General features: G+C 39.4%; 3 protein-coding genes and 1 pseudogene across 3 annotated transcripts in view; 3 read left to right on the plus strand and 1 right to left on the minus strand.

Annotated features, from left to right (window-relative positions):
• The window catches only part of LOC111318910 (uncharacterized), a 47,319-nt gene that overhangs the window by 17,234 nt on the left and 3,714 nt on the right, over positions 1-26,371 (plus strand). The window lies entirely within an intron of this gene.
• Positions 1,950-5,972, minus strand: LOC148740266 (uncharacterized). Its single transcript, XM_088750591.1, has 4 exons — positions 5,896-5,972; positions 3,764-3,899; positions 3,347-3,385; positions 1,950-2,788 (listed from the first exon to the last, which is right to left on the minus strand). Exons 2-4 carry the CDS (start codon positions 3,818-3,820, stop codon positions 2,099-2,101), a joined length of 786 nt encoding a protein of 261 aa, XP_088606717.1. The 5' UTR covers positions 3,821-3,899; positions 5,896-5,972; the 3' UTR covers positions 1,950-2,098.
• On the plus strand, positions 6,621-8,352 carry LOC148740267 (uncharacterized). Its single transcript, XM_088750576.1, has 3 exons — positions 6,621-6,765; positions 7,025-7,081; positions 7,539-8,352. The coding sequence occupies exons 1-3, from the start codon at positions 6,649-6,651 to the stop codon at positions 8,223-8,225; spliced, it is 861 nt and encodes a 286-aa protein (XP_088606702.1). The 5' UTR covers positions 6,621-6,648; the 3' UTR covers positions 8,226-8,352.
• Positions 23,268-24,564, plus strand: LOC148740268 (uncharacterized; annotated as a pseudogene).

Genomic DNA, 26,371 nt, shown 5'->3' on the forward strand with positions numbered 1-26,371 from the left:
CATTCCTCATTCTCCATTCTCCATTCTCCACTCCCCATTCTCTTTTCCCCATTTCCCGTTCCTCGTTCTCCATTCTTATTCTCCATTCCTCATTCTCCATTCCTCATTCTCCATTCTTCATTCTCCATTCCCCATTCATTATTTTCCATTTTCCATTTTCCATTCTCAATTCTGCATTCTTCATTGTCCATTGTCCATTCTCCATTCTCCATTCCCCATTCTTCATTCCTCATTCTCCATTCTCCATTCTCCACTCCCCATTCTCTTTTCCCCATTTCCTGTTCCTCGTTCTCCATTCTTATTCTCCATTCTTTATTCTCCATTCCTCATTCAGTCCCATTCCTTATTCTCCATTCCTCATTCTTCATTCCTCATTCTTCATTGCTCATTCTCGATTCTCCACTCTCCATTCTTCGTTATCCATTCCCCATTCCTCGTTCTCCATTCCCCATTCCCTATTCTCCATTCTAATTCTCACTCTCCATTCCCCGTCCTCCATTCCCCGTCCTCCATTCCCCGTCCTCCATTCCTCGTCCTCCATTCCCCGTCCTCCATTCCCCGTCCTCCATTCCCCGTTCTCCATTCCTCATTCTCCATTCCTCATTCTCCATTCTCCATTCTCCACTCCCCATTCTCTTTTCCCCATTTCCCGTTCCTCGTTCTCCATTCTTATTCTCCATTCCTCATTCTCCATTCCCCATTCATTCCCATTCCTTATTCTCCATTCCTCATTCCTCATTCCTCATTCCTCATTCCTCATTCCTCATTCTTCATTGCTCATTCTCGATTCTCCATTCTCCATTCTCCATTCCCCATTCTTCATTCCTCATTCTCCATTCTCCATTCTCCACTCCCCATTCTCTTTTCCCCATTTCCCGTTCCTCGTGCTCCATTCTTATTCTCCATTCTTTATTCTCCATTCCTCATTCATTCCCATTCCTTATTTTCCATTCCTCATTCCTCATTCCTCATTCTCGATTCTCCACTCTCCATTCTTCGTTATCCATTCCCCATTCCTTGTTCTCCATTCCTCATTCTTCATTTACCATTCCCCGTTCTCCATTTTCATTCTCATTCTCCATTCTCATTCTCATTCTCCAATCCCCGTTCTCCATTCCTCGTTCTTCATTCCCCGTTCTCCATTCCTTGTTCTCCATTCCCCGTCCTCCATTCCCCGTCCTCCATTCCCCGTCCTCCATTCCCCGTCCTCCATTCCCCGTCCTCCATTCCCCGTCCACCATTTCCCGTTCTCCATTCCCCGTCCTCCATTCCCCGTCCTCCATTTCCCGTCCTCCATTCCCCGTCCTCCATTCCCCATTCCTATTTTAATAACATCCTGACTTAGTAGACCTCAGAACCTGTGAAATATTTCAAATCAACAGACGCAGTTCCAGCTGTAATTTCGACCTGCGGTGGCCAGGGGTTCAGCGTCAAGTTAAGAGAACGCGGGACTAACAACCTTTAGATGACTTTCTAAAAAAGACTGACATCTCTTAGGGAAAAATTTCAGAGCGAGGCAATAGGTAAATTTATGATAGAAGAAAGAGAAATGACCCCTAAATCTTTAGATAAAAGCGTAGTGGGGCTGCCAGCTTTCCTTACGGGGGGGAAGGGGGACTGCTAGATTTCCTTCATTGCGATCGAGCGATTTTCGCGTGGCAATCAAATTCTTTTTTTCTTTGATTCGTTTACTCCTCTACAAATACTTTTTAGAAATTATATCAGGACGGCACGAATAGTTTTACCATCGTTCAGAATGATTTCAGAGCAGTTTAATGATAATTTTTTTTTAACACTTTGTGATAAAAAAGAAGTTGTGGGGCATTAGGTTGACATGCTATGTCTTTTAGTTTTCAAACAACTCCTACAACAAATAATAGAAATCGGTGACTGTTAGGTAGCAAACTCGCGTCGATGCCGTGAATTGAAATATGAACCCTAAACAACAGTTTATCGTTTATGATCTGTTTATTAAAGCATCTACGTGTTAACATCTGTCAATACCATTTTCTAAATCATAGCTACAAGATCCAACAAAGATAAGATGACGAAGTCATTGGCTCCTCTACAGATCTGCAAGAGCCATTTGGAGAATGGGCTACAGATGGGCTCCAAACCACCACTGGGTAGTTGAGAACTTCCCCTTAGTACAACGGAACTTATGGTTGATTGCACCATAGAACCCAAAGTTATCTTCAGACGGCGCTGAACCAGCACTCGGGTCAAAGTCGCAGCCGCCAGTACTGCTGTCGATGTGCAAGGTGAAAGTACTGTTAACTTGCCAAAAGCGTGCAGTTTCATGGATGCCAATGTGTCCCCGGATGTTCACGAGTTCGACCTTCTTGCATACGCCAGACCCCAGGAAGTCAACGATGTCGAAATCTTTAAAGTTACCACGGACGTAATCTGCAAAATCAATACCGTGGCTTGGGTAGCTGCAGGTTGCTCGCCAGTGAGTGGAGTGGGCTTGGAGGGACCTCATTCGCTTCAGACTCAGGCGGTACATATTCCAGTTATGGGAGTTCTCGTTGACTGGAGCGTCATACATAAAAGGAGTTTCTTTGAACTGAGGAAGCTCTCGAAAGATGTTAGCCCAAGACATCACCAGGGTCCATGCTGTACCAGGCTCGGACTTGAAGTCACAGTAGGCTGGAAAACTTTTACCAAGGTGGTCATAAAGCTGGTAAATGCCGCATGTGGACTTGTCTGCGGCGTAATAATCAAGGCAGGACTTGGGGCGGAATGGTTGCTGATAAACATCAGGCATCGGCTTGGGACAGCGATTTCCCTGATAATAAAGAGGTAATCATTGGAGCGCGGAATCCGAAGTTCTCGGTTCGATTGTTCTTGTAACAAGATGTAAATTATCTATTTTATCAACCGAAAGTGAACTAAAACTGAAAATTGGCTCAGTGAAGCCCACCTTTATGCGAGTACACATTACATGCCCTAGTTACATGATCTCATCCAGGGGAAGACTTAAAAATAACCCTGATTTTTGTGTGTTATCCTGACAATGTTTTTTTTCTTATTAACATTATCATTTTTATTAGTCTCAAACCTTTGATTACTTGAATGAATACAAAAGAAAAATAACTCTAGCCTATAAGAATCTTTCATTACTTAAATTCGCCAACGCGTAACCTCTCCTCGCTGTCTAAACACGCTATTCCGCAGGCGATCAAAATAAACTAATTGACACAAAAACGTATTCTCTCTGCTCATTTAAAGGAATATTACTAATTACAGCGGATAATTGCTTATTAAAAAGACCTCTGAATGAAAGGGGAAGGTGATGAAAGACTGCTTTGAATAACAGAAAGATATACATATCAGAATATCTTACCTTGCACTCCACTGAATGTTTGTGATGATCACCTCTGACCTGAAACACCAATAAAATTTAAAACGAAACTGTAAGTGCTCAAGCCGAGAGACTTTCCTCACAAAGGCTGTGCTTTAAATATCAATTGGGCGAAGTAAACTGCCTTTAATAACATCATAGTTATAAGCTTTTCATGCTTTATTGATGGATCAGAAATTCTTGTAAAACGTTTTCTTATCTGTCATTTAGCGGATTAAGTGCAATCAGAGATCCATAGCTTAACTTTTTTAAGTTACTAAAGCCTATCTTCAAGAAACTTTCGCTGCTCTTCGATTGCCTTTACGAAATGTAGAGATGATGGAAATATGCCTGGGACGTTTGAAAAATGCTTCTTGTCTGAATCCAGTTGAACTGAAAATAGCAATGAAAGAAACTTACTGAAAAAATAACTGCAAAGAGCCATAAGATCACTGCAGAGGAACTTAGCGACAACATATTTAGCTGTGTTTTTCCTTGTGAACTTCTCTAGAATGGTTCGAACCCTTGGCCCGTTTAACAATTTTATGTAGAATACCTTGAGAAAAAGACAGCTGCATTATTTTAAGATAAATTTGTTTTATCCAAACCCGAGTTTGACGTTATCAGCCATGACTGCGTGGCTGTTTTCGTGGATTATCGAATTTCCCGTCAGTGATAATAGACTATGGTTGACTTAGCTGCTATCTCGTAAACCACGCAGTTAAAAGGTTTGTTTAACACTCCATCACAGTGTTTATTTTTAGTGGGAAAGTCATGGAAGGTCAACCTGATGGCTGCGTGTTTACATCAAAAAAAAAAAAAAAAAAGGAAGAAAGCAAACAGCTCTGCAAATATTGATAAATTTACTCAATTATGTTTTTGTGGATACTACACTACACGTTTACCGTGGAAGAACTAACGTATCGTTTGTAAAGTTAAAGGCAAGGTTTTTTTTGGGAAGAAATTATTGGTTAACTGATATTAAACCTCCCTTCGCGGTGGAATTAATATTTTAAACAAAAAGAAAAGGAGAAACGCCATCAAAACTGGAAAGTAAAAGAGTATCTAGTAAATCTAGGACGGTCATTTGTAGCATCCAACAGCTTAGATTGTATTTCAGGCGTTGCGCTGCAATGGGGCGGAGGGCGCGGAAGACGGAGGGCGCGGAAGACCGAGGACGGAGGACGAAAGGCGGAGAGGAGAGGAAATAGGAGAAAGAAAGTAATGAACTTCATAAAATTTCGAATCAACTCTCGGTAATAATAGCGCCTTCCTTATCCATTCTTTAGCTCTCGAGTTATCACGATAAAACAGGTGGCGACTGTTTGTATGAAGTTCTTGTAATTTCTGTAAAAAAAGACACGACCATGTTATTTAACCCTTTGCCTTTTGACTTCGCATATCAAATAAGAATTGCATACTTTGCTGTTTGAACAGAAAAAAGTGAAGATTATTGTGTTCTTTCCTAGGGCAAGATTAGAAAAAAGAATGACTTCTGTTACGAGGGTTTCAATTGGGGTTCTTATTTTGTCACTGGCTAACTCACAAATACCTGGAGAAATATTCCTTTACTTTAGTTCTGGGTAATTTTGGAAAGCATTGCAGCTCCGAACTAAGTATGAAAAGTGAACTTACAACGGATTTAAGACATCAGAGGTTAATGTTCATCTCCCCGTTTTCGTAAGGGTGGTGTGAATTTCCCATGGAGTGCGCGCTTAAAAGCAAATGAATAGAGCGTCGAAGACATAAACCGACTCTACGAAATTTTAATTTTCTGGAGAACGGGAAGGAAATTTTCCACGTTCTCCACAGATATTTACACATAATACCTATGAGTGGAGGGTTGTTAATTCAGCTGCTGTAGTGGTGGACACTCCATTATACTTTTAAAATGGAGTAAACTACACTTGTCAGTAGTAAGACCATATCATATTATATGTTTCCCACGGAACTATTTCACGACAAACAGCTGGAAAACTGCATATTTCTTCCTCTCTGTGTTATCAAAGCGTGCAAATAATAGATATGCAAACCAAATCAGATATAGACACAGCTGATTTGCAACAACGATCTTTTTTTCCGTCACCATCAAAGTCAATTTCAGTTTCCCATATTTACTAAGTGAGAAAACTATGAATAAAGGCTGATAGTTTCCAAAGAAACTGTTTGGGGCTGGGTCGGTGGGAGTAACGAAATAATTTGGATATATCAACAAATTTGAAATGGTAAATTGAAATGGTAAATTCCTTCTTGAGAGAACTTTAAGCTTGTCGGTTAGACTTGGACACAGCTCGTTTCAGTGAGGCCTGATTTGAGGACACGGGAAGACAAGAGAAATGAATTAAAAAAAAATTGATTCTTAGTACTGTAAACTGCAATTGTAACTGAGTTAATCTTGAGTTAGAACATCTATTGTGCCGTGCAGCCCTACACTCGAAGAGAAAGAAAATATGATACACGGTTTCTCTTCAAAGTGGGTTTTTTTAACAGATCTTCCTGATATATCCAAATCAATATTCTTCTGCTAATGTATCAAATATTGTACTATTTACGACGTCCAGTCCTTGCCAACTGACGTATTCGTTGTTCTTGCGTTGATGGTTTAGAAACCTCACCCAAAGGAACGATTCGTTTGCAAAGAAAAAAGAAGCAACCGATTTAAGACTGACATATATCAATATATCGTCAAATCCTCACCTCAACGATATTTGCTCAGCTGTCTAAGTCCTTAAATCAAACGTTAACAAATGCCACAACACTTCCTAAGAATCTTTGATCATTAAAATCGGAAAGAAGGCAATGACTAATAGTCCAAGTGCGGAATTTTGAAATGTAGGGGAGCAAGGATGGCGCAATGGTGAGAGCGCTCGCCTTCCATCACTGCGGCATGGGTCCAGTTTCCAGACCTGGCGTCACATGTGGTTTGATTTTGTTGTTGGTTCTCGTCCTTGCTTCGAGGGTTTTTCTCTGGGTCCTCCGGTTTTCCTTCCTCCGCAAAATCCAACATTCCAAATTCCAATTCGACCTGGAGTCGAGTGCTTTTAACATGAGCCACCAGCTCGGAAGATTGGGCAACCACTTCCAAAATTATCGACTTTAATTAAATTCATTTATTTATTACTATATCAGCTAAGTCCACAAACATCGATTATCTCGATTAATCAACGGAATTTTAGCCACGAACTAGCAGCACTTTGTATGATCACGTCATTTAAATGTTTAAATAATGTCAAATTTGGATTCACAAAGTATAGAGCACTTAATGCAACACAGCTGACGCCTCTCAAGGTATCAAGCATAACTTAATGACAAGCCCCTATAAAGATTCGAATCAGTCCAGTATAATACAAAGCGAACAAGTCAAGATGTGGTCGTCACGTTCTTCTGCCATTATCCTGTGTCTCTTTGCTGTTGCTCTGCCAGTAAGTTTTTATTTTTCGTTCTCGTTTCCTTATCTACGAGTAACTCCATAGCTTTTCCACCATATCCAGGCAAAAGAGTAACTCCGATGTTTCCAAAAAACATCATTACCCATGGAGATTCAAAACATCAGATCTTTGAATTTCATGGTACCATACCTTGCCAATGTGCAATAGAAAATTCGTTTTTTGATTCAAGTCAAACACTGGGTTATCTGTTAAAACTTTAACGGATTTTTTTTCTCTTTGTTACTCTCTCTAGGTATTTCTGGAGGCATCGGCGGATCATAAAAAGGAAAAACGTTCCGTGGAATGCAAGGTGTGATATTTCACGATATGTAGTTAAAGAACATCGATCTACCAAGCAGGCTCTTTTTATTTCGAACTCGTTTATATTAACTCCTACGTTCAGTCATCATAAAGCCAGTGCCATGATATGTCGTATGTTGGTAGGACAGCTTCTTGTTTTCAGAAGAAGTAGTGTGCCAAGAGGTTTGGAAGATTAAGGGTTGCATGGTTTGAAAAGAAAAAGAGAGAAATACGAGCTGTACGTATCTATGGGCCAGGACACAAAAACCAAGAAGAAAAATACATTGCTCTCGGCCATTTGCCTGCACATGTACACAGGTCGACACTTCTTGTGGATTCGTATCTCCAGGAACAAATTCTTAGGTATTCGTAATGTCTACAGGGTCTATGAACACTTATTTAAGTCCAAATTAAGTGAGAAATCATAAGCATTTGATATTTCTTGAGATGTTTTGATCTATTTGCAGGGAGATAACTGCCCCAAGTCAAAGACTGTGGAACTCAACCCGTTTCGCCCAAAGTCCTGCATTGAGTATTATATTCCCGGTAAGACAACATGTGGTATTTACCGCCTCTATGACGACTATGGCTATAGCTATCCAGTCTACTGTGACTTCACGTCCGAGCCTGGTACTGCGTGGACCCTGGTGATGTCCTACAGTCAAAAGTTTAGGGGTCTGTCCCAGTTCACCAAGACTCCGTTTAAGTTTGACGCTCCAGTCAACGAAAATGCTCAAAACTGGAATGTCTACCGCCTGAGTCTCCGTCGAATAAAGTCTCTTGCAGCTCACTCTACTCATTGGCGAGCAACCTGCAGCTACCCAAGCCATGGCGTCGATTTCACAGACTACGTTCGAGGCAACTTTAAGGATTTCAACATCCTCGACTTTCTTGGGAGTGGCGAGTGCAAGAAGGTGGAGTACGTCAACATCCGCGGACACTTCGGCGTACATACGACAGCCAAATTCTGGCAGGTGGCAGGTGCTTTATCCTTGCACATCGACAGTAGCGCTGCTGGTTGCGATTTTAATCCAACGGCTGGCGCATTGGTAAGTGAAGACAACTTTGGGTTCTATGCAGTCACCAACCACAAGTTCCGCTGCACTGGAGGAGAAGGTTCGACTACTCAGTGGTGGTTCGGTTCCCATCTGTAAACATCCACTCAGGCAATTGAGATAGGAAGCTATGGCTTTCATCATTTAAGTTTTGTGATCTTGTGACACTGATTTAGAAAATAGAATTGACATATTCTTTAATAAACGATTAAATGTATGAAAACAATTTTGGTAAATCTCATTGTCGACTGGTAAACATTATAAGGGGCGAGGTATGCGAGCCAATTTATCAAACGAGTATAGCGAATTACTCTTTTCAATACTTGCATGATTTTTAATGGCAATCGAATTGAGTGGAGTGCAATTTTGTCTGAAATCCTACGCGTTACTTCAAAATCAAACAAGTGCGCAGCACAAGTTTGATTTGAAATCCCAAGTATGATTTCAGACCAAAATTTCACTACACGAAGTTTAATTACCGCTTCATTGCATCCATTTTGAAATCGCAAAACTCAGTGGCTCAGATACAGGATTTTTTAGTCTGTACAAATGTTTTACTGATCCAGTGGTGATCCAGGTAGAATCAGTCGAAATGAAACCGAAATAATAATATAGATTGGAGCAGGAGCAAATACAACTATTTCCCTTGACTGAAGATAAAAATACATTGTTAAGAATGGCTGCCTGTAAGGATCGAGAATCGTCCGTCAGCGACCATTTTGGTGAATTGCTCATATTTTGCTCAACGATACCCTTTGGTAAACTGTTTTCAAAAATCAAGTTTAAAAGTTCCGACGAGTGTTAATTTTTCAGAAATTTGCGAAAATTTGAAAACGCGGTTTAAGTGCAGTTTTCCGCCTGGCAAATTGTCCAAAATTCACTGCAAAACCCAAGCTCCGTTGAAGGCTTAAAATGAATTCAGTTAACACCAAACTTCACACGTTTTAATAAAAAGTCTTCCCCTTCATTTGTGTTATGTTAATTTTTTCGTACACAGCTATATTGTGATTTTTTTTTTGTCTCTTAAGCAACACCCTCAAAAAGTGCTGTACATGGGGCGAAAAATAGGTAAAATTTAACGCGATAAAAGTATACCTGGTACATAATTTTTTAAATTTTTAACTAGATATTCGTAATAAAATGTCATTATTCAATACCTGAGTAAAATTTGAGGCTTTGAATCGGAACGCTTCCTTTTGAAAATACCACAAATGTTTGTGTCCTGAGCGAGCAAAGACATATGTTGTGTAAACAAACGCTAATCAAATTATTCCCTGCCAGGTAGAAAAAGGTTTTGAAATCAACTTTAAGTTTGGAAATTTTTAGCTGTTATGCCACAAGATATTAGGTAAAAGGGAAATCATACAATCAGAGTTGCGTGAGAGCAGAAAGAAAATAAAATCAGTGTCGAAAATGTACATACGGTTGTTACATCGATCACCATTATGCAAATTACGACCTCAGCTGTAGGAAAACTATGATATCTCTTGCTCAGTTTTTTGAATGACCCTTAAACAATTCAATGGTTGTTTTTCATATATATATAGAGATAATATGTATATATTGATCAATAATTCCTGAGAATGTAGGGGGAGAACAGCATTCTGTACAAGCATTTCAGTGTACCAATGCGAATTATTTCTATTTATCATAACCGACGTCCGATCCCAGCAAACACGCACCACATGAGACCCTAAATGGGCTGTCATAAATATACCAAAGACTGAAAAAAACAAAAACTTCACTCAAGGTCTGATAACCACACGATAACACTTTTACACTTCAATCTCAGATTTACTACAAAGGGCAAAGGATAGTGCGTCGGTATACCCAGTATACTGTGGGAAAGGAAGATTCTCGTGTTTCTCTGAAAGAAGGCTGGGCTCTCAGAGTAATAAAGAAGGCTTACAGATTCAACGAAAAACAAAAGTCGTACCTTCTGTCTAAATTTCGAATAGGGCAGACGACAGGCCACAAGCTTGACGCTGAGGTAGTTGCTCGAGATATGCGGCGTGCCCGGGGCACCGATGGTGCACGACAAGAAATTTCCAGTCATCGGAATTCCTCACAACTACCCAGATCACCTCTTTCTTCTCAGGACAGAGTGCGTTAGTACGCCAATGAGATGCTGATGACAGTGATATCCGAGCAGCTCAGGAGGAGAGTAATTTTAGCGAGGCAAAGGAGACTGTCACGTCAATACAACTTGACCATCCCCTGATCTACGATCAGTACGATCTTTGTGAAATGGCGCTAAAGGACTCTTTGAAAATCTTGAGGCTACCCATGTTGCAGCACATGTGTGAAGATCTTGACCTCAATATACCATCAAAGCCCATTCGTAAAAAGGCCCCGTAATTGGCTCTACTGAAAGAGATTGTCAGCAAATGTACTTACCAAAAGTCATCATGATGCTGACTTTCTCTTTTGTTTAGCAGAATAGGAAAGTGAGGAAGAAACGAATGAACGGCGTATCGTTCCTAATCGTCAGTTAGTGGTTATCTTATTTTTTAAAAATGCACGTAGGCCGGATCAGAAGTTGTTGCGTTTTGTTTTGTTTTGTTTTTCTTTTAATCATGCCAGTATGGACCCTCACTTTTCTTTTCTGGTCTTCACGTAAGTAATGAAGTTTACTCATCTGGTAGCCGAAATATGCAAACTGACGGATGCGGGAGTATCCAACCTACATTTCTATCCGCTCATGTTTTAATGCGGGATTTCTTTCTCTAATTTAACGACGTCGTCCTTTCAGTTGCGGTTTTTTAAACGCGCGTATGTTCAAGCACCCCCAAAACGTTTCCAATTACGTTACGTTGCGTGACATTAATAATTACCAGGAGAATAACACCTGTTCTCTTGTATTAAATTACTTTGAAGGTCATAAGGCGCCTTTCTTTGTATTTATACTTACAGAAAATGAGTTCTCATTGTAAAAGATAAAAAGTATTTAGATTATCAGTGTGGAATCAAGTCTTAAGTAGCTTCTTTCGAATGTATCTTTTGCATTACTTGAATGTGAGAAGGTGGTAATGTAATGTGTACTTCACTTGCAGATTTTTCAGTCCAAAAATGTTTTGGAGAACCTTATCAAACATCTTGCAAAATTTTTGACCTGTCTCTCTACATTTTACAAGCTATTAGTCACTACAACGGAGACCAAATTTAATTTGGATATTTAACAACTCAATATGGTTAAATTACCTAGTTATTTGTTTACACACTTTGCATAATTTTGCTCGCTCAGGTCACGAACACTTCTGACATTTTCGAAAGGAAGCAATGCGATTCAGAGCATCAAAAATTGCACAGTGAATGGAAATAGCATTGTTTGACGAATATATTGTTAAAAATCCAAAGTGTCAGGTAGCAGCTACATTTTTTTCGCGCGAAATATCACCTGTTTTCAACGCCATTTTGCGTAGTCTGTAAGGATGTTCTTTCAAGGGCTTAAGTGATCCCAAAATCGATGTGCCCGAAAAAAATATACTCACCAGAATTGAATAAGAATAGCTTTCCTTACAACGTGTGAAGTTTGACTGATTTTATTTTAAGCCTTGAGCGGAGCTTGGTTTTCGCAGTTAATTTTTGACTGTGCGACATGCGGAGCCTGAACTCAGGTAACCTGAAACCGCGTTTTCAGATATTCGTAAATTTATGAGAAGTTAAGAATCGCTGGAACGTAAAAACATGATTTTTGAAAAGGGTTTACTGAAAGGTTTCTTTGGGCGAAATATGAGCAATTCACCAAAATGGTTAAAAGAGTCGTTCAACAAAATGAGCAAGAGATATCATAGTTTTCCTACAGCTGAGGTCGTAATTTGCATAATGGTGATCGATGTAACAACCGTATGTACATTTTCGACACTGATTTTATTTTCTTTCTGCTCTCACGCAACTCTGAATGCATGATTTCCCTTTCACCTAATATCTTGTGGCATAATAGCTAAAAATTTCCAAACTTAAAGTTGATTTCAAAACCTTTTTCTACCTGGCAGGGAATAATTTGATTAGCGTTTGTTTACACAACATATGTCTTTGCTCGCTCAGGACACAAACATTTGTGGTATTTTCAAAAGGAAGCGTTCCGATTCAAAGCCTCAAATTTTACTCAGGTATTGGATAATGATATTTTATTACGAATATCTAGTTAAAAATTTAAAAAATTATGTACCAGGTATACTTTTATCGCGTTAAATTTTACCTATTTTTCGCCCCATGTACAGCACTTTTTGAGGGTGTTACTTAAGGGACAAAAAAAATCACAATATAGCTGTGTACGAAAAAATTAACATAACACAAATGAATGGGAAGACTTTTTCTTAAAACGTGTGAAGTTTGGTGTTAACTGAATTCATTTTAAGCCTTCAACGGAGCTTGGGTTTTGCAGTGAATTTTGGACAATTTGCCAGGCGGAGAAACCGCACTTAAACCGCGTTTTCAAATTTTCACAAATTTCTGAAAAATTAACACTCGTCGGAACTTTTAAACTTGATTTTTGAAAACAGTTTACCAAAGGGTATCGTTGAGCAAAATATGAGCAATTCGCCAAAATGGTCGCTGACGGACGATTCTCGATCCTTACAGGCAGCCATTCTTAAATTCCAGGAAAATCAGTGGTAATTTGAGAAATTTCGCAAATTGATTATCAAAGGTCAAGAGGTGGCAATTTATATTTCAATTTCTCTGTTTTGGACAAAACATTCAGCTATTTATGATATCCTTTGATGACTAAGTTGACTGGATAATTGACCTCTTCTTGGTAAGTAAATCGCAGCATATTTTCATGACAAGTCTTAGATATGAACAAAAGGATGCTTGCAATTGATTCGTGGTCACGTCTGTTACGTATATGGCTTGATTGACCATATTTAGATAGCAATGTACTCTTACATGAAGTAGGGATCAGCAATAAAAGTGTGTCTTAGATAAATGGAAAAGCTTGGAGAGGTTCCTTGTCGAAACATGGTGTCAGAAGTGGTTATTTTTTAAAAACTTCTAGCTAGCTGCATTGCTGAAGTTTTTCCTTGTTCGGCGTCTAGTCGGTTCAAGAAACTCTGGGAGCGGCGCGAAGCAAAATCACTGCAGTGAACGTCACTTACGGCGAATTCCTTCATCGACCACGTGCGTGGAAAGCGAAACGATGTCGTCTAGCGAGCAAGCTACACCACCGCCAGCTCCACAAGCTCCCCTACCGCCACAGATAAGCACTTTTCCTACAAACTTCCCTGTCCCAGCAGCTATGGTTTGTCGTGGAGATATCCCGAATAACTGGGAATTTTTCAAGCAACAATGGCAAGATTACGAAATAGCGACAGGATTAGACCAAAAGAGCCAACCAATACGGTTAGCAACGTTCCGTTCGGTTATAGGAAAAGAGTGTCTCCAGATTTTTCGGAATCTTAATTTTGGCACTGGTGAAGTTACTATCTCTTCAGCACTCAAAGCATTAGAAGAGTATTTTCTCCCCAAGAGAAACGTGGTCTACGAAAGGTATGTGTTTAATTCTTGTTGTCAAATACCCGACGAAACTGTTGATTGCTTTATCAATCGATTGAGGAAATTGGCATCATCTTGTCAGTTTGGAGCTCTTACGGAAGAGATGATCCGAGATAGGTTAGTCATTGGCATTCAAGATAAGACTACGAAAGCTAGACTACTCAGAGAGAGAGATCTTTCCTTGGATAAAGCTCTCGACATGCGCAGATCAAACGAAGTAACGAAGAATCAGTTAAAAGCAATACAAAATGTCGACAAGAAAGATAATGACGAACTGAATTTCGTTCGTGCCAAGCATAAACCAGCACAAGGCAAGAAACCTCCATACCAAAAGAAGCCTTCAACACAAAAGAAATCTACAAGAAAATTTTGGAAATGCAAATATTGTGGTCAGCAAAAGAAGCATGCTAAACCGACTGAGTGTCCTGCACACGGGCAGCAATGTCGAATTTGTAAGAAAATGAATCATTTCGCTCACATGTGTCAGTCGAACAAAGAGAGAGTTCATGTTGCCGAGGAAGCAGAAGGTTATGAGTCAGAAGAATTGTTGTTACAGCTAGAAGAGATAACAGCAGTTAGTGGTTATGGTAAACAGCTGACATCTAACATTACTTTTATAGTAGATCAAAAGTACAAAGAGCAGCTTATATGTCAATTGGACACTGGAGCAACTTGTAATGTGATCAGTCACAGAAGCCTGGTTCAACTACTCCAGAATGGTGATCCTCCTCTACGTAAGTCTAACTCACAGCTGAAGCTATTCGATGGTAGTTTGATGTCTCCCATGGGCGAGATTACACTCACAGCAGAGAGAAAAGGCAACCGCAGAGACCTAAGATTCCAAGTTGTTAACAGTACTAACAAACCTCTATTATCAGCTGAGACCTGTGAACAACTGGAGCTTCTCAAGTTTGAAGTGGATCTAGAGGAATCTATACATGTTGTTAAGAACAGTCTCCTGACCAGAGATCGGATTTTGAGAGATTACAGAGATGTGTTTGAAGGGTTGGGCCATATTGGAGATACCAAGATCGTCACGGACCCCAATATGAAGCCAGTGCAACACTCGCCACGTCGAGTACCAGTTGCCTTACGTGAAAGAGTTAAGTCCAAACTTGATGACCTGGAGAAGAAAGGAATCGTGGAGAAAGTCACCGCACCCACTGAGTGGATCAGCAGCATGGTTGTAGTAACCACACCAAACAAGATCAGAATTTGCCTGGATCCTAAAGATCTTAACAAGGCAGTCATCCGTCCCAAATTTCAAATGCCCACCTTGGATGAATTGCTACCGAAACTCGGCAAAGCAAAAGTATTTAGCACCATGGACGCTAAAGATGGTTTCTATCAGGTTGGATTGGATACAAGCAGTAGCCTCAAGACCACATTCTGGACTCCTTTTGGGCGTTACAAGTATTTGAGACTCCCCTTTGGCATCAACCTAGCTCCTGAAGAATTTGAGTCCAAGCTACACGAGAAACTTGATGGTTTACCGGGAGTAGAGGTAATCAGAGATGACATATTAGTGATGGGCTATGGAGAGAACGACGAAGAAGCCAACCGGAATCATGATGAAAACTTACTTGGTCTGTTAGACCGTGCTCGTAAAGCAAATCTTCGTCTAAACAGCAGCAAGATGAACCTCAGGAAGTCCGAAGTTAAATTCATGGGACACTTGATCACCAAGAATGGGTTGAAGCCAGACCCAGACAAAATAAAAGCCGTGGAGGAGATGCCGAAGCCTCAATCAAAGAAAGAACTGTTAAGTCTCCTAGGATTTGTCAATTACTTATCGAAGTTCCTACCTAGGCTATCAGAAGTTGCACAACCACTGAGAGATTGAACTGCGAAGGAAGCTAAGTTTATTTGGTCAGAACAACACGAGGAAGCATTCAAAGAAGTAAGAAAACTCGTGGTCAAACACCCTGTACTCAAGTACTACGATTTGGCAGAAGAAGTCACCATACAATGTGATGCTAGTGACTATGGGTTAGGAGCAGCATTGCTACAAGGTGGCCAACCAGTCGCATTTGCTTCAAGATCTCTGTCACGGACCGAGAGGCAATATGCACAAATTGAAAAAGAGTGCCTGGCAATTGTCTTCTCATGTGAAAGATTCAGTCAGTACCTTGCTGGTCGCGAGAAAGTAAAAGTGGAATCAGATCACAAGCCCTTGCAGAGTATTTTTCAGAAGTCCATACACTCAGCTCCATGTCGGTTGCAGAGGATGATGTTACGGTTGCAACGCTTCAATCTAGAAGTTAAATACAAGCCAGGCACACAGATGTACGTCGCTGATCATTTGTCAAGAGCCTCACTTGCCGATAGTACGTCCAAGTCAGACAACTTTCAAGTTTTTGCCATAGAACTTGAAACACTTACCCCCTTGGACTCCATCAAAGTAGCTCCAGAAAGGCTAACTCATCTCCAGAAATGTACAGCGCAAGATCTTGTTCTCGAAACCCTGAAAACCACGGTTTTGACTGGATGGCCAGAGAGAAGAGAACAATGCCCAGTACAAATTCGCGATTACTGGAATTTTAGAGAAGAGATTTCGCTACACAATGGAATTCTGTTTAAGAGTCAGAGAGTGATAGTTCCTAAAGCTATGAGACCGGAGATGCTTTCAAGAATACACTCAAGTCATCAAGGAATTGCAGCATGCCTGAGGAAGGCTAAAGACATCGTGTTCTGGCCTGGCATGAATTCAGAAATCAAAGCCGTCGTCGAGAGATGCCCAGTTTGCGCCGATTTTCAAGCAAAAAATGTTAAGCAGCCAATGCAATCTGATAAAATTCCTGACAGGCCATGGAGCAAAGTTGGTACAGATCTGTTTTCATTAAGCGGAAAGAATTACGTCACAATCGTTGATTACTTCTCAGACTTTGTTGAAGTTGACGAACTTGAGGACACGACCTCACAGGCAGTCATACAAGTCCTTAAACAGCAATTCAGTAGACATGGAATCCCGGACACTGTCGTTTCAGACAACGGATCACAGTTTAGCAGTCACGAATTTCACGAGTTCTCACTCAGCTGGGAATTTAACCATGTCACGTCATCACCACATTATGCAAAGGCTAACGGGAAAGCAGAATCCTCAGTCAAGGCGGTCAAACAGCTATTCAAGAAAGCTGGACGTGATGGAAAAGACCCTTGGTTAGCTTTATTAGACTACAGGAACACCCCCACAGAAGGTCTAGGCAACAGCCCTGCTCAAAGGCTTATGTCTAGAAGGACACGAACTCGGTTACCTACAGCAGCAAGTCTTCTTCGTCCTGAAGTAATTCCAGACTCTACAGAGCAGTTAGAGTGGAAAAGGCGAAAAGCTAAGCTTTACCATGACCGTAGCGCAAAACAGTTGCCAGAATTGGAGATTGGACAAGAAGTCCGAATCGCACCTTTACAGAAGAATCAAACATGGAAGCAAGCTACATGCGTAGAGAAACTCTCGGATAGGTCTTACTTGGTCAAATCAGGCGATCAGACCCTCAGAAGAAATAGGCAGTTCCTGAGACCTGCAGAAGTACCTACAGCTCAAGAAAAGCAACACAACAAGGATGGTACAACAGAACCTAGTGGCAATCACAAGGAAGTACCAACAGCACTGACAAGGTTTGCAACACCTTTGAGTCCTAAGCCGGTGAACTCAACACCCCCGAGTCCTGCAGAACAATTATCCAGCACCAGCAGTACATTACCAGCCACACAGAAGACAAGAACTCGGAGCATTCGTTTGCCGTACAGATTTAAAGACTTTGATATGAAACATTAGTAGAGGCATAATGATTCAAAGACTCAAAGACTTAAACGCGCATTTCAGTATAATACAACAAGTTCCGTTCAGGGCCTAAGTTCCGTTTAGTTTAGGGTTTTGTTTTGAGTTACGAAAAGTCAGTCTGATTTTCTTTGTTTATTAGCTAAGTCTGTTACAGTTGTTTTTTTTGTTCCTTTCAAAGAAAGGGAGATGTTACGTATATGGCTTGATTGACCATATTTAGATAGCAATGTACTCTTAAATGAAGTAGGGATCAGCAATAAAAGTGTGTCTTAGATAAATGGAAAAGCTTGGAGAGGTTCCTTGTCGAAACAACGTCCCGCACGAAGAATGATTCTTGCCAAGTACTCTCTTATTTAACGGTAGGGTCTTAAGAATGAAACAAAATGATTATCTTCTCGCACATTTACTCGAGAGGAATTACTCAATTTACATGCAAATTCATGTTATTGTAGGAACAAATGTAACGATGAAATGAAATATGATCGGAAGCGAAATGGTTATGACCATGAATGGTCGTTATAAATGTTTACCCTTTAAATTAATGTTCTCGGCATCCCAGTTCCCCTTGAAGCAAAGTCACCAACATCTCCTGGAGGTGCCGTAGTCGAGAATAGGTTCATACTGTCATTTATCGGGAACGTAAGGATAAAACGACAGATGCCAATGAGAACAGTGTAGTTTAAACTATGAAAAGACGATCGAATTCGTAACTGTTCGCCAAATGATGTGTCACTGCAGGGACCACTTGACAATTTGAAAGAGAGCCAAACCCAAGACGATTTTCACCGTAAGCATTCCTTTGCATCAGAGATCTTAATCCGAAGGTCTGAGGTTCGATTACCATTCAGGGACTCAGATATTTTTTTTGTCTATTTGTCTGACTTTATTTACTTACTTATTTGTCTCATCTTTATTCTCTACTTTAGGACCCCAAATACTGATCACGAAATATTCCAGTCTTGGTGGTCCTGAAAACTCTCTTTCTCTCTCCCATTCGACCAGAAAATGCTTCATTCAGAGACAATTAGGCGAAGTTAATCTGAAGTAACATGAAATGGAGCTATGCAATAACAAAACGACAACTGTTTAACGTAATCGTGCTCACCATTTATTAAAAAATTAACACTCCGGCGACACTAAACATGACTATAACAAAATCAGAGTAAGGCGCGCACTCCGATTGGCCAATTCAGTGTCATTCATCAGCCAATAACTGTACGCTGCTGACGTGACAAATTACTCGACAAAAATTGCGTTACATAACGCAACGATATAACCATCTGCTACAAGTACAGAATACAGCCTGTAAAACGTACAAACACTCACAGGTAATGGACACGTAAACGAAATACACACGAGAAACACTATATATTGCGATAACAACAACAACAGAAAAAAAAAGCCCGCGCACACCCGCAAGCACACACGTAGATCTGTCTGAGGTAGTGCACAATGTAGGCCGTACAAGCAAAAAATCTCCAATGGGCTTCTCGATAGATGTAAAAGGTAAGAGAACAAATCGCTAACACAAGAACCGTTCAGAGTATGAGGTTTGGCGTCTGACGTCATCACGTCATCAAGCGTGGAAACATTGTTAATCTGTCCGACCCGTGGAGCGGCCGTCTGAGCTACACTTCGTGGTGAGAGTTCCAGGGCATTTCAGGTAAGTAAAAACACGAGTTTTACATGCTTGTGTAACTCAACAATGGACAAATCAGGATTGATTTTTGGCTCTTCCGTGATCGACACGGCTTTCTGCAAAACGTGAAAGTTCAGAATATTGATGGCAATAGTTTGAAACAGTTGTAATAATAATAATCTTTATTGAGATGACTCTTTCATATAAAAAATGGTTTTCAAAAAGGATCTCCAAAAAGAAAAAAAAAACAAAATACAAAAAACAATTTGAACAGTAAAATTAAAAATATGTAAAAAAAATATATACATATATATATGAAAAGGAAACAACATTAACTTAAATTCATTTGGATCACAGATTTAAAAATAACATGGTATAAAGTTCATTTAAGTCACAAATTTAAAAGATTATGGTTAAAAATATCAAGATTAACGGATTGCCTGATCGCTTGGCTAAGAGAGTTAAAATCCTTGAAGGCATGAAATGCTGTCCGTTGTTGACCCCAATTCCTCTTGACACTTGGAAGTCTGAGATTTAGCTTAGTTCTGGTATTATGATCATGTTGTTCATGCTGTCGTATGAAGTTCATATCATGCCCAACAAGTCCATTTAAACACTTATACACATAAATACATCTTCTCTGACAACGCTTTACTTCTAATGGAACCCACTTAAGAGTGGCAAGCGCATGCGTTGCAAATGAATAAAGAGGTCTGTCTAAAATTATTTTAGCAGCCTTATTCTGCAAGACTTCCAAACTGGTCATTAAAGTTACATTATGTTTGTCTCCCCAAAGAAGTCCTAAATAATCAAATAAGACAAGACTATTATAAAATAGAAGGCGTGCACTAAAAGGTAATAAATGCTTAATTAATCTGTTTTAGGAGACCAAGCCTTTGATTAATTTTGCTAGCAATATACTCAACATGATTTGTCCGTGTAAAATCAGATGATATAAAACCTCCAAGGTATTTGAAGCTGTTGACATTATTTACATTGTGGTCGGAGATCGATAGAGACAGAGCTATTTTGCTTTCCAATTTCCAATTACTACCTAAAAGTATACATTTAGTTTTTTCAAAGTTCAAAGTAAGCTTGTGAGCATTTAACCAATTCGATACGGCCAACAACTCGCGATTTAGCTTAAATTGATAATTATGCAGATATGTGAGTGGATTCCAGTGTCGCAAGTTAATTATCTGTTGAATTCTGAGAAAATCAAAGGATTAAGATCTGTCGACTGACGTAAAATGGAGTTTTAAGTGTCAAAAGCTGGCGATCTCATTGTGGTGAGGGCTGTGTGAATATTGCGTTTAAAACTGAACTACAAGAAAAAGTTTTGCCATTCGACAACAACCCATCTCGTTCTTTCCCTTCTCTTGTGGACGGATACAAAATTGGGTTAAGAAAAAAATACTTGACCGTTATCAAAAAGTAAGTCTTTATATAAATTTCTTTAGATTCTCCAAAAAAGATCAGGTGATTTGTTGAAACCTGTCCTGAAAACCGAGTATGCCAAGTATAAAAAATCTACAATGGAGATCAAAATTCTTAGGTAACTTAACGCGATATTACTAAAGCCCCCCTCTCACTCTCAACAATGTAGAATTTTGTGCTCTTTGTAAAAATTTACCAAGTCGTGGTGTCTGTTTAGTTTTACCGACATTGCTAGAGGGGATAGGAAGGCTGTGCGCATGGTAATTGGATATAGAATATGTTTTTTAATAACTGTCCCAAGGAGTTTTGACCTCTATTTTGAGAGTCAGCGGTTTCACTATTGTTAGTGGTTTTTTAAATGGTAAATGTAAACAAAGGAAACAATCAGGTTGCTTCCTAATAAGGCATTCAGAGAGCCCCGAGAAATTAAGGCTTGATGATGTAGAATGATTCTATTGTGTGGAGCTATTTATGTTAAATGATAAGAGGCTGTTTATGCCAAATTCCAAGAAAGTCAGCAAACCCCTTTTTCAGGAAAGTGTGACGCTATCAAGTATCAAAAGTAAAGGAAAAAAAATCAAGAGATTTGTCGAAAAATTACTCAGCAAGCGCTGTAAAAGAGAGACCAAACCCGTCAAACTCGTTACTGTAATCCAGAAGAAGGGGCGCTAAAACTGAATTTACTCAGTATCGAGTCCAGTTGGACCAAGACGATCAATAGAAAATCGACTTTCTCTTCAATGCTTACAATTATTTAGAATGGTTTTGTCAGCTGTTCTGTTAGGATTGTAAATCACGGATGCATGGCAGAGACGCAGTGCGGTGTCACGTCGGTGTTTCGTCAACTTTTTGTGCAGTAATGCGACGTCCTATACAATACTTTATTTCAAAAATAACAAGCACTGTTATACTAAGCACTGTTATTGAGAAAAAGGAAACCCAGAGATTAACGCTCTATAAAGGATCTCCTGAATAGAAAAGAAACTATAGAAATAGAACAATAAAAAATATATATATAGAAGGAAGTTTATAAAAATATATATATAAAAATCACAGAGATATCATTAAAATTTATAAAATGTCCATTCAATAAATATAAATATTCATTCATGTGTTTCTTCAATCTTAGTTTAAACTTGTTGGTATTTGCACTATCACGGCAATTGATTACGTTACTTTAGAAGGTCGTTCCAGAATTTGATTACCTTAACAAAGAAGAAATATCTAAAACAGTTTAAATTTGCGATTTTGGTTTGTATCTTACATTGATGGTTGGATTTCGTCTCAGTGCTTCTGCACAGTTCAAAATAATCTCTGAAATCTAGACCATTCAGATTGAATACGATCTTCTAGCACCCAGCCAGGGATAGAATTTCCTTCTTCGTTCTAAAGAGTTCCATTTTAGTGTTTTATACGTCCTCATACGCCATCTCTTCTCGTCTTTTGCCTAAGGCGATTCCCGAATTGAAGCTCTCCTTTGTACCTTATCGATTTCATGGATGTCTTTGATGTTTCTAGATATAGGTATTTTCTGTTGCGGTACTTTGAGCTCCCCCTTATAAGTAGGCCGAAGTTATATGAATTTCTTTAGATTCTCCAAAAAAAGATCAGGTGACTTGTTGAAACCTGTCCTGAAAACCGAGTATGCCAAGTATAAAAAATCTACAATGGAGATCAAAACTCTTACGACACTTAGCGCGATATTACTAAAATCCCCCCCCCCCTCTCGCTTTTAACAATGTTGAATTTTGTGCGCTTTGTAAAATTTACCAAGACGAGGTGACTGTTTAGTTTTACCAACATTGCTAGAGGGGATAGAAAGGCTCTGTGTATGATATTTGGATATAGAATATGTTTTTCAATAACTGCCCCAAAGAGTTTTGACGTCAATTGTAGAGGCAGTGATTTCACTATGGTTTTTTTTTAATGGAAAATGTAAAGAAAGGAAATAATCGGCTGGCTTCCTAATAAAGCAATCAGGGAGTCCCGAGAAGTTAAGGCTTAGTGATGTTGAGTGATTCTATTGTGTAGAGCTATTTATGTTAAATTCCGAGTAACACAAGAAGCTCATCAGTTCAAAGGGCAACGAAATTTAGCACAATTGGGTGTGTGTATAAATTGAATTTTTAGAATATCAAAGGCACATCGCATATCTTCCGATTTGCAGCTGAACTCTGAGCTTGGTACTGTTGAGTTTGGTAGGTAGTTGAACATTATGATAATCAATTTAGATTCCTTTCAGGTCAATAACAAATGATCCTAATCATGAGTAAAACTGCTCTTCGATTAAGGGCTAGTAAAGAGTTTTATGATTATTGTGCAAGCACATATGCGGAACTAGTTAAGAATAACTTGACTTCGCTCGTTGAGAGTCGCTTAAGTATCAATGAAGAACTTTGTCAAAGATTAGTGAAATACTTGAGGAGACTAAGGAAAATTTTCTTTACATTTTCTAACTGTACCGCAGTTGCATAGTTAAAGGTCATAGTTGAAATGTTCATCTCTCCATTCTATTAATTGTCTCGCAATGATGTAGATAAAAAAAGTGCCATTGAAATGAAATAAAGTAATATCTAGATATCTCGTTAGCAAACAGCTTCCTTCTGTAGTGATCGTCATATATAGATTTCTCCAGGTCCAAATCTGGATAACATGGCTAAATTAAATTTGATTATGCGGCAGTGTTTGCGTTCATTGGTGTAGGATCTTTTTTAGTTGGAAAGACCATTGCTGCAATGACATTTTGAAATTGGTCTTTACTGCGGCTTTTCATTCACAGCTACCTAAGTTTCCTTGATCGAAAATGGCGACAGACATTGAGAAAGTCTCGGAATCTGTGCAAGGGGCGTTAGCGCTTATTAAAAACAACGCTCTTGAAGAGTATTCCAAGCTCAGTGCAGACGGGGAATTGGAAGATGCTATCACTGCAGCAGCAACGAAAGCCGCAGAAGAGGAAGTAAAGCTCGCTCATGAGTTTGCCTCTCAACCGGAAAAAGATATCTATAAGCGCCTTGCCAAGCATCTACCAGATGACCGAATCAAGCTGATTGAAGAGGCGCTCACCATTCCGACATTCTGGATGGAAATAAGCTAGATGGACAATGGCAGACACCCGGTACAGTTGACGAGAGAAAAGGAGGAGTTCCTGCCATCCAGAGAGCTGGTAACGGGTACTAACATCGACTGGGCCTCAATTCTTCAGTACGCCAGTATTGTCGTGGAGGCTGTGTTGCTTGCCTTGCAGACAGTGGGGATTGGGGTATCAGTAAGCAGCAGTACCATGAAAGCCACCGTAGAAGACACCGCGGAAGCAATTATGAGGTCTCCAGCATTCTAGCAAGCGATACAGAAGTTTATCAGTTCTTGGAAAGCGGCGGGAGGGAGTGCAATAAAGAAGGCCAAAGCCATTTTCTTCCTTCTTAAGCACACCTCTACTGCTGGGTTGTTGTGGACCATCATCAAGAGTTTGTGCTCAGAAATGAAATGGTACGACTGGTTGGAGACTGCAGCGAAGGTAATCGCCATGCTCATTGCAGCCTTTGCCACAGAAGGAGCCGCGCTAATCGCAAAGATTGCTTTGACCGTCTTGGCTGCTATTGACTTCGGGAAGAAGATCGCTAATCTGGTAACACTTGAAGAAATAAAGAAAAGGCTGTAGAAAGAAAGAGATCAAGCAGATTCTGGCTGTGTGCCGCAGTTTATGATATTCTTAGAAAACAATCAACATCCAAGAGATCATATGATTTAAATCTCCCCCAATGTTTTGGGAAAAGCAATGCTTAATTGTTTATCGATAAATTAGAAACGAATAAGACAATATGAAGCTGATTAATTTCCTCACGAACTTACCAGGTTTTAGTGGCACTGAAAATGCCATGAGATCATATGATTTAAATCTGCCACAATGTTTTGGGAAAAGCAGAGCTTAACTGTTAATCGGAAAATTAGAATCGAACAGGACAATATGAAGCTGATTAATTTCGTTATGGACTTACCAGGTTTTAGTGGCACTGAAAATGTTCCTTATCACTCTAGCACTCATTCTAGCGAAAGCTTGGAATAAAAAAGAAATACGATAGCTTAAATGGATTCGTTCATTTGTTGGATTATTTGTTCAACTCAGACTGAAGTCGGAATGAAACCGAAATATCTTAAAGATTGGAGCAGGAGAAAATACAATTTTTTCTCTTGATTGGAAATAAAAACGCATTGTAAAATTTCAGGAAAATCAATTGGAATTTGACAAATTGATTATCAAAGGTCAAGAGGTAGTAATTTACATTTATTTTTGTTTTTCATATTCCGAGAAAATCGTGTGATTTGGAAAGCGGGACTGTAAAATTAATGTTCCACTTGATCTGTGAAATCCGTTAAATGTGTTTCAATCTGTACAATCGGACTCGTATGATCTGACTCTTATGATCTTAATTGTATGATCTGACTCTTATGATCTTAATCGTATGATCTGACTCGTGATGATTTTAATCGTATGATCTGACTCTTATGATCTTAATCGTATGATCTGACTCTTATGATCTTAATCGTATGATCTGACTCTTATGATCTTAATCGTATGATCTGACTCTTATGATCTTAATCGTACGATTTGACTCTTATGATCTTAATCGTATGATCTGACTCTTATGATCTTAATCGTATGATCTTACTCGTGATGATCTGGTTTGAAAGATTTGTAATAAACGGGCAAACAGAACAACCGTGAAACGTATTCTATTCGAACCAAGGTCACTTCAATTACGCATAATAATAATGAAACAAAATAATGATTTCTAGCGCATTTACTCGAGGTACGAGGAATTACGCCATTTATATGCATAACCATGTTGACGGGCGAACAAATGTGTCAATGAGATATGGTCAAAAGCGACATGTGTATGACCAAAAATGGTTGCAATAAATGCTTATCTCCTTTAAGTTAACCTTCTCGGAATCCAAATTCCACTTGAAACAAAATCAACAACACCTTTAGAAGGTACCGCTCGAAACGTCAGCATTTGTAATCGTTACGGTGGCCAATTTACCATTTCAACTTTGTTGATATATCCAAATTATTTTGTTTCTATTAGCTTCTTACCACAATTTTCAACCTTAAAAGGAGTACAAAATCTCCGAATCTCAATGGCTTTTTAAATGTATACTTCGATACATTACTGGTCAGACACATTGTACTGTAGCCAAAAACACAGAGTTAATTCAGTTGAGGCTACGTCCACTCAAACCAAATCGCCATAATTCAAAACTTTTATTTCACTCGAAGATTTGATGGGTTATTTACAGTCGACTGAATGATGGGAAAGTCGAACGACAAAAGGTCTGGTAAACTAGATAAACTCACCAGAACTACGTCTATAACTAGCACGACCGTCAAAAGTTTCTTTGAGATTGGCTTGGGTGTCACTCCCAACTCCCCTGGGAGTCCGAGGTTTTACCGGTCACATTACTTTTGGCTGGAATCGCCATGTGCTCGGGTTTGCGGATGTTTGCTTAGGTTTTATCCATTGAAGAGAGTTTTAAGAAGGGCGTTATTGTGTCTTTCGTTGGCTTAAGCGAACGGTTCGGTGAGTTAATATTTGTTTTGTTTTTTTGTCGTTCAGTCAGGTATTTGGAGTTTGATGCCTTCTTTGTTTTGTTATTTTCAGAAAAACCTTAGTTACTTTCACTTTCATTGACCGAGGCCGTGCGGCCAATGTATGAGCTCGAGTTTTCGACGTTCGTTTGAGATAAATAAACACAGTACTACGGTACTAACATTGGGGTTTTTGTTTTTTACGAGTCTGCATGATAACTAAAATATTTGCATAAAGGACGAAAGGGCAGACATAAACAACTAGATCGTGACGTTGTTTGCCGATCGCTTAAACTTGGTCAAAA

Source organism: Stylophora pistillata, chromosome 2 (assembly GCF_964205215.1).
Source record: "Stylophora pistillata chromosome 2, jaStyPist1.2, whole genome shotgun sequence".
Lineage (NCBI taxonomy): Eukaryota > Metazoa > Cnidaria > Anthozoa > Scleractinia > Pocilloporidae > Stylophora > Stylophora pistillata.

Coding starts and splice junctions, on each gene's coding strand:
- LOC148740266 (XM_088750591.1), bottom strand. CDS start 3,820: ATGTTGTCGCTAAGTTCCTCTGCAGTGATCTTATGGCTCTTTGCAGTT. Junction 3,386..3,763: donor TCTTTGCAGTTATTTTTTCA/GTAAGTTTCTTT, acceptor TTGGTGTTTCAG/GTCAGAGGTGATCATCACAA. Junction 2,789..3,346: donor AACATTCAGTGGAGTGCAAG/GTAAGATATTCT, acceptor CTTTATTATCAG/GGAAATCGCTGTCCCAAGCC.
- LOC148740267 (XM_088750576.1), top strand. CDS start 6,649: ATGACAAGCCCCTATAAAGATTCGAATCAGTCCAGTATAATACAAAGC. Junction 6,766..7,024: donor TCTTTGCTGTTGCTCTGCCA/GTAAGTTTTTAT, acceptor TACTCTCTCTAG/GTATTTCTGGAGGCATCGGC. Junction 7,082..7,538: donor AACGTTCCGTGGAATGCAAG/GTGTGATATTTC, acceptor ATCTATTTGCAG/GGAGATAACTGCCCCAAGTC.